Raw genomic sequence first — 17,136 nt, 5'->3', positions numbered from 1 at the left:
CAAGAATTTTAGTTTATTAATAATGTATACAGCAGGAATCTTCTGTCTCCAAGAGCCAGTCAGTGGTAGAAAAGGCCCAACAAGGTGGATGTGATTGGAAAAGTGAAGTCACTCTGGTTTGGTGGGAGATGCACCTTATCCATTCTCCCCAATCTTCCACTTCCTCAGGGGACACAAAACACTCTACACCTTGTACTTGCAAGCCTTGAACAGCGCTGGAGGTCACCTCTGCCTTCAGCCAATCTCCTATTATGGTGCCTCTTGCCTTTTAAGGAAGCACCGCAGGGCTTTGGGCATCCTGCACACCTGGCTACCAGGTGAGTACCCTTGCTGAAGAGCCTGATCCTCCCTGCAGCTTCATCAAAATCTTTAAAATACAGCCAGACCTAAGAAACTGGAGTTGATTTTGTGATCAAGGAAAGAACAAAAAGACATGACTCCAATCTAGCAGAAGAAACCACAGCAGTGAACCCACATCCCATTCCACGCCTTACCTTCATACAGCCAGTCACTGAGGCCATTGTAAATGACACCCTCCTTCCCGGTGGAGACCACACGAATGGCCTGCTTTCCAACATGTGCACAGTAGTAGATATTGTTTTCAAAGATAAATATCTATGTTGGACAGAGGAAAAAAAAACATAGCATTAACCAAGGAAAGAAGCATAGATAGGGTATTCTTAAAGATCTGGTCATTCATTTTCCTGCTTTATCTGATATCACACAGATGGTCTCAGGATGTTAAGGAGTTCAACTATCTACACTTAAAGATTTATCAGAAACTCCAGCTCCACAGACAGGATGATATGTGATCGGAGAGTTTGGGCACATTAGCATCAAATTGGAATGAATACTTCAGCAATCATGCTTTCTTGCCAATCCAGATGAACTGGGAGGGAAACCTAAATTTTATTCGATCAATATTCATTAAAACGGTGTAGTGGGCACCTGCTCTATGCCAATCACAGGGGACTACGGTGGTACACAAGGTGAAAAGTACCATCTGGTCAAAGAAGAGATTGCACAGGACACTGAGGGGAGCACCTGCAGTCTGGAAAATACATCAGAAGGTCACCTTACCCAGGCCCAGGGACAGATAAAGCCTCCTCCATCAGCAAGTAGTTAAGATAAATGTTATTGTGATATAAGGCATACAACACAAAATTGATGACTTTAATACTTCTCAATGGCATTAAGCAGATTCACATACGAAACAAACATTAATATCTTCTGTCTCTAGAACTTTCTCATCTTCCTAAATTGAAACTTCGTCTTCATTAAATACTAACTCCATTCCCTTCCTCCAGCCACTGGCATTCACCATTCTATTTCCTGTGTCTGTGAATTTGTTTATTCAAGGGACCTCATGCATGTGATTAATAAGTGCTTGTCCTTTTATTTGGTAATTTTACCCAGCATCACATCCTCAAAGTTCATTCATGTGACTCTCAAAGTTAATCATGTGTCAGAATTTCAAGAAAATGAGAACTGAATATCTAGGAGTCTATAGGAGGAACTGAGAGCTGACATGTTAGCTGTGAGAGGCCCAGAAGCCACAGTGGGCAAGGATCTGGAAAAATACTCTTTTTGAATGTTCCCAATGGGGACAAGAAGAGGGGCAGGAGAAAGTGGATGAGAAGAGGCTAGGAGCCAACTCCCAGAGGGCTGGTCGCCTAAGAGTTGCTGATGATGGAGGTCACACAGCAAGACAGCCAAAGGAACACACTCATGGACCATGAAGTTGCAGAACTCTTAGTTATTCTTCAGCTAGACTTGGTGATGCCACACACTTGTGGAGTTGGGGTGCAGTGGAAGATATTATAATTCAGATCTTGGGCATGCTGCTCACTCTCTAGGGAAAGAGCGGGAGAAGTGGTTCAGTAGCCCATAGTTCTCAGATTTCGTTGCATGTTTGATGATTTGGGGAGATCTTAAAAATCCTTTGTTGAATCTACCAGTCCAATGCAATGTTCAGAATATCTGCTTCTGGGACCAAGCCATCAACATTTTTAAAGAAAGACAGCAAGAGGTTCCAATGTGTAGTCAAATTAAAGAACCAGTGGGCTCAGAACTACCTAGCATCTTATGAAGCTCCAAACTATTACCGAGCCTACATAATATTGACATTCCCCCTAAGAATTAATCAGTTGTTTTGTGTGTGTTTTAAGATTTATCTATTTGAAACATAAAGAGGGAGAGACTCAACTGGCTAATCTTCCACCCTCAACCATCAGCATTCCAAATTAACGCTGGCTCATGTTCTGGCTGCTTCAGTTCTGATCCAGCTCCCTGTTTTATGGCCTGGAAAAGCAGCAGAGCATGGATCAAGTCTTTGGGAGACCTGGAAGAAGCTCCTGGCTTCAGATGTGCTTAGCTCTGCCATTGCCATCATCTGGGGAGTGGACCAGTGGATGGAAGACCTTTTTGTCTGTCTCTCCTTTCTATGAATCTTCCTTTCAAATAAATAGACAAATAAGTAAGTAAGTAAATAAATAAATAAATAAGATCCATTTTTTAAAAATAAAGTCCCCATTGGCTGGCTCATTCCTCAAATGGTCATAGTAGCCTGGTCTGGCTCGGGCTGAATGAAGTCCGGGCTTCTGGATCTCTCATGTGGTGGCAGAGACCCAAGTACTTGAGCTGTTTTCTGTCCCACTCCCAGGCACATCGCTGCTCATCAGAGTCTGGATCAGAAACAGAGCAGCTGGGACTGGATCTGGCACTCCAAGATGGGATGTTGGTGTTGCAGGTGATGTTTCACTCCTCTGCACCGCAATCTGGGCCCCAACACCAATCAATTCTTTCCTGTCTTGTTTTGTACCTGCATTTACTGCCGATGGTTACTCAACAGGTTACTCCTGGTTACTTACCAGGAGACTGGTCCGATTGGCAAGCACTCAATGTCTGCAGAAAATGGGCTTTGCAGACCAAGAGTAGAAAGTGAAATAGCTTTTTATTTGGCTTTTAGAGTAAAATTCTAGAAAAAGTATTGTCAGTGTCATGTTGTTACTGGGAACAGGTATTTTATGTAATACAGGAAACAGCATAAATATTGAGTTTTTTAAATTGAAAGTATCCAAAAGGCATTTCCCCCCCATCATCCTCATGGAAGACTGGTTCTGAAAACACTAGCCTTTTTAGTTAGTAGCGTTAGTTTTCTGCTCAGGTCTCCCAGCTCCTAAAATATTCACTTCTGCTAGAGACGAGCTGGAAAACATCCAGGATCAAGTATCCATCCTAATTTAATTCCAGCAGCTGTTCTGATGAGCTTGCCTTAGGGTAAGATGTGATACTACATTTTCATTTCTTTTATGCATTCTAAACCTACAATGGATTTTTGCATAAAATCAGGTGGTAGTCAATTAATATTTTGAGTAAGTAAAATTTGCTATGATAAGATATTAAATCCTTTGTCACCCTGGCTTCATTTTTAGTGGAAAATAAATGAAGAATAAGCTATAAAGCAATGTGCGTTTCGCTTTGAAGATGTTTCACACCGTCCTTTCCACACTGAGGTGAAGACAGCGATGATGGGAAGTATGTGTGCTGCCTGGGGTTCAGCAAGGCCAGATGATATAAGCCACGGAGTGCTGGTTGCTAGACCTGGGCAAGGTTAATTACAGGGTCAAGTGACTGATTTTCGCTTTTTACCCACTATGGCTACAACTCATGGCATGCAGGTCCACCTGAGTTTTCAATTCCTGTAGGAGCTTGGGACCTCCCCAACCACAATCACGGATGTCTGGGTAAGCCCAGCTCCCCATCTCCTCCAACCCCTCACCTCAACCTAGCTTCAACCTTTCACACCCTCACCGGTTGCACAGTTTATATTGTCCTGATTTGATGCAAAGGAATGTGTTTTCCTTTAATTCATGTCAGAGAAATGCCCAAATTATTAGCATGTGGTAAAACGCATTTTTTTTTCCCCACACCATTCTGTCTTCGCAAGTCTGAAATACCTTTCTGTCCCTTTCAGCATAAAGTTTAAGTTTTTGTTCTGGAGTCAAGGACCGCCCCCCGCCCCCCATCAGGGGCTGCCTTTGTTGCCAGATCTTTCAATTCTTTTTTTTTTAAATTTATTCATTAATTACATTGTGTTGTACTTTCATAGGAACTGGGATTCTTCCCCCACTTCCCCACACCCTCCCCCCATGGGAGGGTGCAGCAGTTATGAAAGTTCCAGGACACAGAGGGAAGTGACAGCCTGAGGCTGGCTGAGCCTGAGCAATGCGCATGCCCAAGCTAATTCCAGTTTTCACAGAGCTCAGGGTGCTGTGAGTGAATACCCCATGCTGGGAGCACAGTAGTAGTACTGAATGATCTGCAGCAGGTGCTGGACTGTCATGTGCCTCAGATTCTATAGACAAGAGTATAACTCAATGTTGGGATGGATGTGATAAACCAATTAGGCAACAGATTTCAAGAACATTCCTTGGAACGGAGTAAGTCCTCAAGGGTGTGTCTGCTGCTGTCGTGGGTGTAATATCACTCTAATCACTCAGTCTGTACCAGGGAGGTCAGGCTTTCTGGGAGAGCCGACATCTCAGATCACACAGGACGGATGCTTTAAATTCTGATCAGGCCCAATTTATGACTGTTATTGCTTGTGATTTTGGTGTCACAGCTAAGAATCCATGGCCTACTCTGTTCTTCACTGTAAGCTTTTTATGGATTTGGCTTACTTTTAGGTCTTCGATCCACTTTCAGCAAATTTGTATGTGTATTGGTCAGCTGTTTAAAAATGCTTTATACGTAATAATGCACCTCATTTTTATTTTTAAAAAGATTTATTTGAAAAATAGAAAATCACATACACAGAGGGAGATACAACAGAGAAATCTTCCATCTGCTGTTTCACTCTTCAAATGGTCTCAACAGTCAGGTACGGGTCAGGGTCAAGCCAGGAGCCTAGAATTCTCTCTGGGTCTCCCACGTGGGAAACAGGGCCCAGTACCTGGCCTCTTCTGCTCCTTTTTTCCAGGCAGAGAGTTGGTCAGAAGCAGAGCAGCTGATGCTTGAACTGGTACTCCACAATGGGATGCCTCTATCACAAGTGGCAGCTTAACCCAGTGACCCACAGTCTGGCCTCAACTCCCCACATTCTTTGGATGGACATTTAGGTATAGCTATATCCCATGTGCCTGTACCTGGGTTTGGAGTCTCAGCTCTCTTTCCAATTCCAACTTCCTATTCCCCGACCCTGAGGGGCAGCAAGTGATGGTTCAAGTACTTGGGACCTGCTGCTCACGTGGTGGACTTGGGCTGAGTTCATGGCTCTTAGTCTTGTCCTAGAAGTGGCCATTCCTGACACTGCTGGAATCTGGAGACTGAACCTGTCAGATGTCTACCACTGTCTCTCTCACATGAAAATGAACAAATGAATAACCAAGTATGTTCCATGCGTGAAGTGCTAAGATTCTTGCTTTACAAAGCTGAGAGGTTCAGTTATTGGTCAACTTAATCAGTGGTGGGGCTGGGATTTGTATCAGACAGAGTGAGGGTGTTAAACGCCTTGTCCAAGCACAACGGTGGACAGGAGGGGGAGCTTGGGCTGTAATTTTGACTGGGGTCCTAGAATCATGGCTTTAAGACCAGGGCAGGTTGCTTCTTGGTGTTATGTGCTTGAAAAAAAATCAAAGATAGGAGTTTTAAGTGGAACTGTAGCAGTGACTACAAACACCTCGGCCAGTCACAGTACCACCTTTCACACCCTTTGTGCTCACCTCTTTTTTATTTAGAAGGAGCATGACGACAGAAACTCACACACAAGAGTCCTGCACAGAAGAACTCACATGGGATTGGAAAGAGGGGAAGGATATCAAAGTGTCACTGTCATCAGAATCTTTGAGCAGTTAGGGCAGCCATGTCAGTAGCCTGTGCCTCGCTGCCTTATTTTATTTTATTAAGGAATGTCAGGCGCTCTGTGATCAGGTGCCTCAAGACCCTTCAGATGACATTGGCTTTGAGTTCCTGACAGCAGCACCCCATACTTTGGAATCTCCGAATCCAAGGGAATTATGATGGATACAGAGAGCCTGTGGGTGTAACCCATCCAAACCTAAGTAAGTAAAAACCCATTAACTCGCCCAAACAAGACCAAAACAAAACAAAACTAAACAACAGCCATTATTCTTCAGTTTTAAAAAATAAGAGGGCATTTTAAGTGAAGGAGAAAAAAACTGTCCCTTTAATTCACAATCCCAAAAGAAAACTTTAGGAAAACAGAACATATGGAAATTCTGAAAGATTGGTAGGACAGAATGTAGTTTTGAAAGAGGTTAGAATACAGGAAGAGGAACTCTTTGGAGAGTCAGTAATGAAGAATTTTCTGGGGGTGGCTGAGACAGACAGACAGGTGTTCTTGAGGCAGAGAAGGAAGAATATCTCAGTGTAGGTTACCAAATGGACAACAGATGATGGGTAGGGGAAGGAGAATGTAGAGAAAATCAAATCGAAGATGCTAAAATGCTCTAGTTGACTTAGAATTTTATCTAAAATGATCTTAATATGAAATAAATCATGGCATAATAGGCTAGGTTATCTTGAAAATCAGTTTTGATCCTTTGGGGAGAAAATAATGTTTTTTCTTATTTAGTAAATTCCATATTTTGAACCAATTAGTCCTCCCATCAGTTGGTGAATTCATCAGTTTGACTGGATGTGCTGCGCACTAAAGATCCTAACTTGGATCAGGAATAAACCTACTCTCATAGACCCAATGGCAGTCTGTTGTGCACAGGGGTGAGGAAAGAAGGTTTTAGAGAGGAATTTGAATGATTAATTAGGTATTCATGGAGAGGAGAGACTTGGAGGGAGCAGCTCTCAGGCCCTGGCATAAACATGAGAAAGGGCTTGCAGACCGGGAAATAATGACACCTTTTGAGAATTGCAAGTAGGTTGGAAGAACTGTGAAACTTAAGTAGGAACATGAGGGTGGAAAGATGTGGCAAGTGGGAAGGACAGATTAGATTATGGGAGGGTCCGAGTCCCATGTGACAGAGTTTGAAACTCATTTCACCAGTAATCAGGAAACTTAGCATAAACAGAAGAGTAGAACAATCAAAAATACATTTCAGAAATTCTACCATCTATTATATATGGGTGTGTGTCAGATAACGAAGGAAATAAATACGCTTTCTCCAGTTCGCATTTTGATCATTGGGTGGAGGGGGTTACTAAGAATTAATATGGTTGATAAATAAGCTATAGAATGTCAAGAGGAGGAAAACAGAGCTGAATGTTGATGTAAGAGATCCCTGAGACACTCCAGGTCGATGCTGAATGGGCAATCGGGAATGTCTGCCTGGAGACAGACCAGAGAGGAGGATGCTGGAGTTGTCATCTGTTGGGGACAGGCAAAGCAAAGTGTGGGGCTGACAAAACCATCAGAAAAACACCAGTTGCTATTAAATTGAAAAAGTGAACTGAGGATTCATTTAATATCATTGCCCACACTGAAATTCCTCGTCCCTGACAGGCCAAAGGTCACTATTTGGAGGGGAGCTATAAAAGTCCTAAATTTTCTAATGATTAGACACTTAAAACGGCCTACCATGGTCCCACTCCATCTACATCATATTAGCAAATGTTCCAATGATATGTTTGAAAAGGTGCTTTAATCCTTCTCTTCGTATGAAAATGATAATGAAATTAATACAGTTACCATCAGATATCAGCTAGGCAAATGTTCCTTTTAAAGTGCATTCTTCCAGGCTGAAGGGATTTAAGTCTGAAGACGTCCATTTGGAATTCTAAGCCCTCACCTACTAACTCTGAGCTATTTCTCACTTCACATCATTTCTTGCCAGAACCATCTCCTTTATGTCCTAAATTAAGTACCACCCATTTCTGTTCAGACAATTCCCTCCCCAGAGTAAACTGGTGACCGTCTTCTCAATCCAGCTAATTCTGACTGCATAAGGAGGAGCAGAGGAAGCAAGTTAGAGGGTTAGATTGTGGGATTAGCCTGTGCACCTCTTCTTTTACCATGTTGGTTCTGGCTTTTTCTGCCTTGCCACTTTTGGGTTTTATTTCTACACTTTGTATACATTTTGCCTTTGCAGAACAGGGATTCCTCTTCTTCCATACCTGTATATCTTGTCTCTGCACTGTTCTTGTCAGATTCCTACAGGGCAACCAAATCTTCCCAACCCTTCCCTCCCACCTCTGCAACCTTAACAGCAGCGTGGAAATGCTCAATTAAAAAAAGGAAATGCATTACTTTCCAAACATAACTAGCTTGTAAAATCCATTTGCTTGGCCTGTATTTTACCAGGACATTTCCTTCACTCATTTTCAGGTATTTTTGAAGATTTCTACCATCCTTATGAGGTGACTGGGGACAACACAGACTTCCTACAAGCACTAACCCTAAAGAGAGTTTTCATGAAATACTACACAGATAATAAATGGAGAATAGAATATATTAAACTTTTATAATAGTTATTGCATTTTCATTAGTCTGCATTTTTAAAATAAACGCTGCTGACTAAACACACCTCATATATTTATGACTGACAAATTCTGTGGAAGTTCAGTGGACTGAAATTCTCTAGAGGAATAAAAACTTTCAGTTAAACAAACTCTCTTGAAATTTTTCTAATAAAGGGAGAGACCTTTAATTTCAGTCTCTATTAGGGAAATATTGCTATATACTTTTTGCTTCCTTGATTTATTAAATAGACTGAGGTATGTAAGATAAGACTTATTGTTGATTAAAGACCATACATCACCTAAGAACATCAGTTGCCGTTGTCTAGAATGGCATATAAAAACGGACTGGTGTAAAAAATATTACTGTTGATAAAAAGAGATTGGATTAAATCTATATCCATTTCTAGAAATCTTTTTCCCTTATTTGAATGTTATGATTACTCATTTCCATTTCAGCAATATGCAAAAAATTTTCCAACATTTAGCATATAAGGTAGCCAAATTTTAAAGATTTATTGGATCTTTCTGGGCATCTGGAAATATCATACAAACTTCAGGTAATTCATTGAACAGAAATCCAGACGTGTTCTTATTAGTGATAAAGTACACCTTCAATATTATTAAAAATTATTTGAAGTATATGACAACTAAACACTAGTCACATGTTCCTACGGTGGCTCTAACAAGGCAAGAACAAGACACGTGTAACTAAAAATGGAGCTAATTACACCAGGACCAGGGAGATGATCACCACTATTACGCACAATTCAGTGTTTATTTCTGGGAAATCAGGGGCAGGTCTGTTGCATATCTATGTTGTACAAGAAGATAGATTGTGTTATGATGGAATGAGCCAAAAGAATGCACTGCACATAAAGCCTGAACCCTACTCATAATCCCAGGCTGCTCAGCTGTGGGTGAGGTATTTGAACCTTGTTCAATCTGATTTTCTTCCTTGTAAAATAAGGGATTGAGTTGGATGATCACAGAGATTTTTTCTATATTCAATTCTATTGAATCCAAGGGTCTCAAGAATATTATATCTGGAAAATACATGCAATAAATTAACTAGTTGTGCTAGTACCAAAGTTTTATTGAAAAATGAAAATGTTAATAAAGAGGAAATTGCATATTCAAGGATAACCTAGCACATGGTTATCAAGGGGAAATAGATGATATAGGAATTAAAAATCTAAATTATCATATTATCGCAGATTTCTTTAATTAATATTAATTTATTAAAAAAAGCTTTTGAGACGCAGACAGAGAGTAATATTTCAAGAAAGCAACTTTTCATTTGCTGGCTCACCCCACCAAATGTCCATAATGACCATGGCTGGGCCAAGTTGAAGTCAAGAACTAGGAACTCAATCCAAGTTTCCCATGTGGATACTTAAGCCATCACCTGCTGTGTCTCAGGTGCACATTAGCAGGAATCTAGATAAGAAGCCAAGCATCAAGGAGTTGATTCAGGCAGTTCCAGATTGGCTGTGTGTGATCTGCATTAACTGTGCAGTGTTTCCTATGGGATTGGAATGGCCTACAATAATGACAACGCATTATGCTTTGGAGCACACAATTTGCCTATGATCATGATTAACCAGATATTGACATGACCATCCAATATGATAGGTATTTCAAATTATAAATCTGTACTATCTGTAATAGGATCTTTCATCCTTATTTACAATGGGGATGTAAGTAAAACTGTGTTTACTAGCAAATGGACTAACTAAAAAAAAAAAAAAAAACCGTTCAGAATATAGGGGAAAAGTCATTACTTAATAGTCACTACTACCTAGACAGTTCACAAGATTAAGGCAGATTATAAAATAGCAGTTGTTTGGTCTCGCAGTCAAGATGCTGGTTTAGACACGTAGGACCCACCACAACCTTGATTCCAGTAAAATGAGGACCCTGGGTAGCAGCAGGAGTTGGTGCATGCAGTTGCATCCTGGTCACCTCTGTGGGAGACCTTGGTTGAGTTCTTGGTTTCTGGCTTTGACCTGGCTCAGCTGACTGTTATGGGTATGTGGGCAATGAACCAATAGATAGAAGATCAATTCCTCCCAGTTTATCTCTTCCAAGCAAAGTGAAAATGCATTAAATTGTTTTTAAAGGAGACTCTTACTATGTGGATTTAGTGGAGAAATACTGCTGGAAAGGATGTATAATTGGTTCTTTAAACCCAACTATATATGCTGATAAATGGAAATTTCCGTTGCCTTTGCACTAAAACCCTGAAAGGGTAATAGATACGTGCGTGTATGCTTTTCCACGTGGAAGCTGACCTAATATTCACTCTTGGAAATCATTCTCAGAATACTCAACAAACAATCGACAGAATAGACTATCCAATTTTGGGGTTAAATATACTATTTAATCTCCTACTCTATATTTTGTCTATTCCACTTCCCACCTGGGCAAAGAAGTGATCTTCCATTATGCCCATTTGTAACTTTATTTGGAAAATGAACAGATGTTGTTGAGAATGAATTTGAAGATTCTTGGTGATTCTTATCAAATCTGGCAGCATCATTAACAATGCCCACATGAACATCTCCCATGGCAGTTGATGTGGAAAGATCATATCTAATCATTTTTATGTCTATTACCTAAGTTTATCCTGAATCTTACAAATTTCCTGTTAAGCCTTCAACCTAACACCCAGAAAATTTGGGCCAAATACCAACAGCTCCTGCTTAGGCAGCCATAAGGAGGAGTCAAAATCACTTAATTGCTCTATCTTTTTATTTTCTTACTCATAAAATATGGAAAATTGCACCTGCTGTATTTGCTCCATGGTGCTATTGGTAGAATAAAATGAAATAATTTATGAGATAAAATCTTGAAGGGTATAAAGCACATTCAGTGATAACTTAATTAGCATAATAAGTACCATCAACCTATCTAATCCTTACTAAAAAAGACACGATTCTAATAACAGAGTTCTTGTAGTTTACTCCTTTTAACATTTTTACCCTCTGCCCTTTGCTGCAAAAATCAGTGTAATACATTGCATTAGATTTACACTCTTGAAAATTAATACTGGATTTAATACTAAAGGGCAGAGTTAAGTGCCAAGAAAGAGAAAAGCTTATAGATAACCTAAAATTACTCTTCTGATGAGAAAGTACTCACATTATTTTTCCTTTCAAAATGTCATCCAAAATCGAGATGAAACTGAAATGCTGCAACAAAGACCTTCCCATCAAAGCAGTCTTCCAGCACTGAGGGAAAAATCTTCCTTTCCAAAGTCATCCACCAAGAGAAAGCTCTTGGGATCTTTCTCACCTACTCAAACCACATTTTAGCCTGGAGATTTCTAACACATTTTTTCCCCACAGCATAGACAAAGCCTCAAGATAAAATTATGTTTGTGCATTGGATAATACCTGAAACTATTTAGTGCAAGGCAGGGAATAGTTGGTGGAGGGTACTATGTACTACAGTAGCGAGTTTGGTATCACGTTCGCTGGTTGTTCGCAATGAGGAGTGAGAAGGTGAGTGTCATGTTTTCCATGATCACCCCCATTATATAGAAACAGAGTGGTGGTGGCAGAGTGAATGAAGACAGCACTGGACGATCCAGATGACAGTGTCTCACCAGGAGCTGCTCATGAAAAGGAAGTGAGCCAAGTGAGTAGACCTGAGACTGTGTAGAAAATCGCTCATGCACTGGACACAGGGATGACAGTAAGGCAGGTTCAAAGTTGACTCAATCGCCTGGCATTTGCTTGCGGAGGGATGCTGTGCACACAGCAGTTGCTGGAGGCTGGTCAGGCAGGGAAATTGTGAGATCACCTTAGAAAGAGAGTAATGCTGGTAGATCTGGCAAATGGGCCACTGGCCTTCAAAGAGGTTTTGGTCTTCTTAAACTATGAATGGGATGAGCAGGAGTTAGGCTGATTCTCTTCCCAAATGTTGACAATAACCAGAGATTGGCCAGGTTGAAGAATTCTAGAACTCCAGTGTGGCTAGCAGAGATATTGTTTGCTGGCTCTCAAGGTAGACAATAGCAGGAAAGAGGAGGAGCCAGGACTTGAACCAGCTACTTTGTTATGGCTTGTCAGGCTTCCAAACAGTAAATTGGCCACAAAACGACTTGAGTGCCTCCTCCAAAGACCACATTTCCTATGTCTGCTGTCTCCCCCTCTCTCCCTCCCCACCTCTTCCTTGTGCCATGTATTGTGCAGAAAATGAGGCCTTTGTCTTAGATGAACCTCTTCTCCTGCTTTAAAATTTACAGATACAGAAAATACTGGCAGAAAAGTGAACATGAGTTTGTGTACTGCGTTGACTATCAGCATTCTGGTTTCTGGAGGAACTTTACCTCATACATTTTCCAAGGAATAGTTTTGAGGGTTTTTGTTTTTTCCTTCTGGCTCACTAAGGGTACCGTCTGATGCAATCTGAAGATCCATAACCCTTTCACAGACCGGCAGCCACAGAGTCAGGGATAAATCATCGCAAGCAATGAGGGGGAGGTACATGGTCTGGCAGGTAAAGCAATGAGATATAATAAGGGAGTACGCGCGAAACTCCCTACACACTGTGCTAACTCACCAATGTAAGCAGGCTTGTCACACACCTCAGCAAATGGTGGAGTTCAGACTGCTCCCTAACTCTCCAGATCTCCATTGGAAGGGATGGTAAGCTCCCAGAGTCAAAACACTTGGGGAAAATTGGTTGGCATTTGAAGAACACATGTTAGGTGCCATTGGGTTGTGTTCAAAGAAGACAGCAGATGCAAACCTGAGCAGAACCAACCCAACCAAAGTAAGGCATTTCTGCCTGCAGGAAAATTAGCTAAAGAGGGGCCTGAGGAGGCACAGATGGATAAAGGACCCGAATGTCTCCTCTGATGAATATACAGAGGTAGACTCAAGAAGACAGGAAGTGATGTGTCTCTCTCTCTAAACTCTGAGGTACAAGTGAATTCACCCAGGCTGGATGCTCATGGGGTTAAACAAGGAAGATGATACTGTAAGGACAATAGCTGATAATTATATAACCATGTACCACCTGACACTCATTGCCATCTCTGAGTCTCTGGGACACAGCTAGACTTGGGTCTCTCACAGAGAGATCTCTGAGGACATCACCTGGAGGTCTAAGAGATGAGACAAGGGCTGAGGTGTCTGCACTGAGGAAGGCAACACATTTGTTCTGCATGAGGCAAGCAGGCTTTGATGTTCACGTGAAATGATCCGAGATCCCGCTTAAGCCGCAGAATCATGGCGACAGCAGTAATCGCTGCCAAGCACAGCTCATTTGATTTTTTTGTCTGAATAACTCAAGCCCAGCTTAAACGTGAATGCTCTAAAAACTTCTCTTGTCATCCCTCACTGCCTGGTGATCTTTCCTTCGGAAAAAATGATGTTTGGTTGCTGTCCTTTGAACCATGCTTGAAGCACTTACTCAAACTCCAGCCCTTGCTGGTCTCCCCTTTCGTGTTGCTTCCCCATAAAATCAGGATCTGTAAATCCACGGATTATCACTCCCAATTTAGAGCCGCTTAAGTTGGGCTATGGAAGCATCATGTTCACCCAAGATAATGCACTTTGTGCGTTGAAGAGTCAGAATTTGCACCCAAGCAGCTCTATTCCAGAGACACATCTGTCATTTGCCCTTTGCCCCAGGACCTCAAAAAGTAGAGTGCCATTTCTGGTTTAAAGAAATGAGACGCAGGTCCAGAGAAGCGGTTATGGAAAGGCACAATGCTAGTAAGTGGAAGAATCAGAAAAGCACATTGACAATTTATCATGCTGTGGGTCTCACGGGGTGTCCCAGCAGCACCTGGGAACTCAGGGACATGCTGAATCCCAGGTCCCTCAAGTTATAAACTCTTGGCGTGGTCTAGTTCAACCTGCTTATAGTTCGGATGCAAACTGTAATCTCAGCACACTGTATCAGGGCTTGCTGCTTATTTCAGACAAACAAAAAATCACAAACAACAAATATGAGTAACTTTCACTGTAAGAGTGCCTAGACCACTGGATCTTTGTGGGAGTGGGTCTGAATGGAAACATAAATACCATTAACTGGAAATGCCATGAAAGCTTTGAGACAATTGACAAACTTATTAATGTAGCCGATGAACCAAGGCACACTCTCACTACACACATTTTATGGCAGTTAAATTCAAACCGTATGGGTTGTCAAACAATGTCTTCTGAGTTCAAAGACATGAATGGCTTTTCACAATCTTCCTAAAGTAACAGAAATCATCAGTTGTTTTCCACGGTACATTTCTGGGCTCTTCTTGTATACAGTCGAAATATGAATGACCTTGGCTGCCAGCATGAACAAAGTGCTGCTGGATAGATGTTACTCAGGCTTTTGTAGCTGAGTCACATGGCCAACACCAGGTACTGAAGTGCAATGGCCTTTGGTTTAAGGGTGCATTGAAGGCATCAATATACTTCTATTTAGATCCTTCTCCGATGTTTCCTGGGTAACTGACTGGGGAATGTTATTCTTCCTGAAGGAGGTATATTTAATAGCCAAATTCTTCTTAAGTGAAATTACAGAGTCAAAAAAAAAATTAGAACTTTTTAAAAAGATTCCTAGTACCTACTAGCAAATTAAGTTCTTCTCGTTCGCTCATTCATTCTGATTGCACACACACCCCCAGCAACAAGTGATTATGCCCCTGAAGGGGGCTCATTATCCAATCTCTAGATGATTTGAGGTCTTTGAAGTTTCATCTTCTTCTGGCTCCTTATCTCCCCAACCTTGTTTCTGCTCATCAGCACTGCTACAGAGCAGGTAAGGAAATTAAATAGAGCTGCAAGAGCTCAGAAGATAGTTGGCAGCCACAGAGGCCAGCTCCCAATGACACTCTGAAATACTCCAAGTTGGTGTCTAATTCCTTGCCCCATTAATAATCATTTATTTCTATTATTAATGTCAAGACATTAAGAACTGAATGGACCAATGATAAAGCCAGATAACTCACAAGATATTCTATAGACAATCATCTATTAAACATATATAGATCTAATTAACTAACGCATCGTTAAATATATGCCAATTTAAATCATTGTGATATTAACTTGTATTAACAAAGATTTTCTTTTGAATCACAGGATTAGCAAAATTTCTTTAAAATGAATGCAAAATCACTTGTGTGTGTGTGTGTGTGTGTGTGTGTGCAATCAGAATAAATGAGCGAACATGTAGAACTTAATCTGCTAGTAGGTACCAGGAATCTTTTTAAAGAGTTCAAATTTTCTTTTGACTCAAGAATTTCACTTAAGAAACATTTTAGGTTCAGAAATGCTTTACAACATTATTTCTAAGATAGGACATTATAAATAGTCTCATTGTTGACTAGAAAATCAGCTAAAATTCTATCAATCCATTTAATGAAATATTATATAACTATTCAAAATTTCATTTATAATTAATACTGCACAGAATTCTAAACTTGTCATAGTAGGCATAAAAGCTGGGTCATAAAATGAATAGTATATAAATGTATACTTATGCTTGGAAATAAGATAAAGAACACATATAAACATACTATAAAAATATTGGTTTAGGGTACTTAGGACATTTTTCTATTTCTCTTGCTTTTACTTTCTTTTTTGATTTAAAAATATTTATTTGGTCATTTGAAAAGAAGAGTTAAGAGAAATAGAAAGAGAAAGAGAAAGTGAGTGAGAGAGAGAGAGAGAGAGAGAGAGAGAGAGAGAGAGGAGAAGGCTCTTCCGTTCACTGGTTCACTGCCCAAATGGCAGCCATGCCCAGACCTAGATCAGTCTAAAGCAAAGAACCAGGAACTACTTTCAGATCTCCCATGTGGGTGGCAGGGACCCAAGCACTTGAGCCATCTTCCCCTGCTTTCCAGGGTACATTAGCAGAGAGCTGAATTGGAAGTGGAGTAGTCAGGTTAGATCTGGTGCCCATATGGGATGCTGGCACCACAGGCAGCGACTTTACCCGTGGTGTCACATTGCTGGTCCCTTTATTTTTACATTCTATATTCTGAGTTATTTCAATGGGAAAGTAAGAGATATAAAAATTAATCAAGTAGTTAAAAAGAATGTGTCATCAGTATTGGCAACTGGAACTAGCATGCTAGACCCCACGACATGGCATGGGTTGTAGGAGAGTACATGGAGACAAACATTCACCACACACCAAGGCAGCAGACAAGGCAGAGAGAGTGCTACAGAAGATGCTTTAAGAGAACAGGGACTTGAGTCTTCTTTTGACCTTATCTCTACCACTTTTTAAAAATAATGTATGTATTTCATTTTGTTGATGTTTACATAGTTTAGAGGGATGCATGCCCGTGTGAACCACTGAATAGCGTTGGAGGGTTGAGAAGGGGGAAATGAGACAATGGCCTCCGATCTCCTTTTTCTTCCTCTTTCTGGGGAAAGTGGGGAGAGAAGGGTAGGGGGCCTCTCCCAGCAGTCCAACTGCATCAGTACCCAGGAAAGGAGGAAGGCCACCCTATGTCATCCCAGGGTCCCCAGTGTGGGGGCATGTTATAAGGATACTGCTTAAGTGGTTTCAATGGCTCTGAGATGGTGTGTATTTCATTGCTCCAAGGTTGAGGAAATCCTTCCAAGGTCTATTTATTGAAATAGCCCACCATAGAGTCTTGATTTGCCCAGATACTTGCTATCAAAGCTTGATCGGGGGAGCTAATTTGTTTTGCCCTCCATGACAATAGATGCCATTTCCAGG

The 17,136-nt window shown here is 41.0% G+C and overlaps 1 protein-coding gene across 2 annotated transcripts in view; it reads right to left on the bottom strand.

The window, feature by feature from the left end:
* Positions 1–17,136, bottom strand: part of DPP6 (dipeptidyl peptidase like 6) — a 797,513-nt gene that overhangs the window by 166,356 nt on the left and 614,021 nt on the right. For both annotated transcript variants that reach the window (XM_058660636.1, XM_058660637.1), the window contains one exon: positions 495–615. In XM_058660636.1, coding sequence (XP_058516619.1) covers positions 495–615 — 121 coding nt within the window. The remainder of the gene's footprint in view (positions 1–494; positions 616–17,136) is intronic.

Source organism: Ochotona princeps, chromosome 2 (genome assembly GCF_030435755.1).
Source record: "Ochotona princeps isolate mOchPri1 chromosome 2, mOchPri1.hap1, whole genome shotgun sequence".
Classification (NCBI taxonomy): Eukaryota; Metazoa; Chordata; class Mammalia; order Lagomorpha; family Ochotonidae; genus Ochotona; species Ochotona princeps.
The sequence above is the reverse complement of the archived record's forward strand: the minus strand, read 5'-3'. Positions and strand labels throughout refer to the sequence as shown.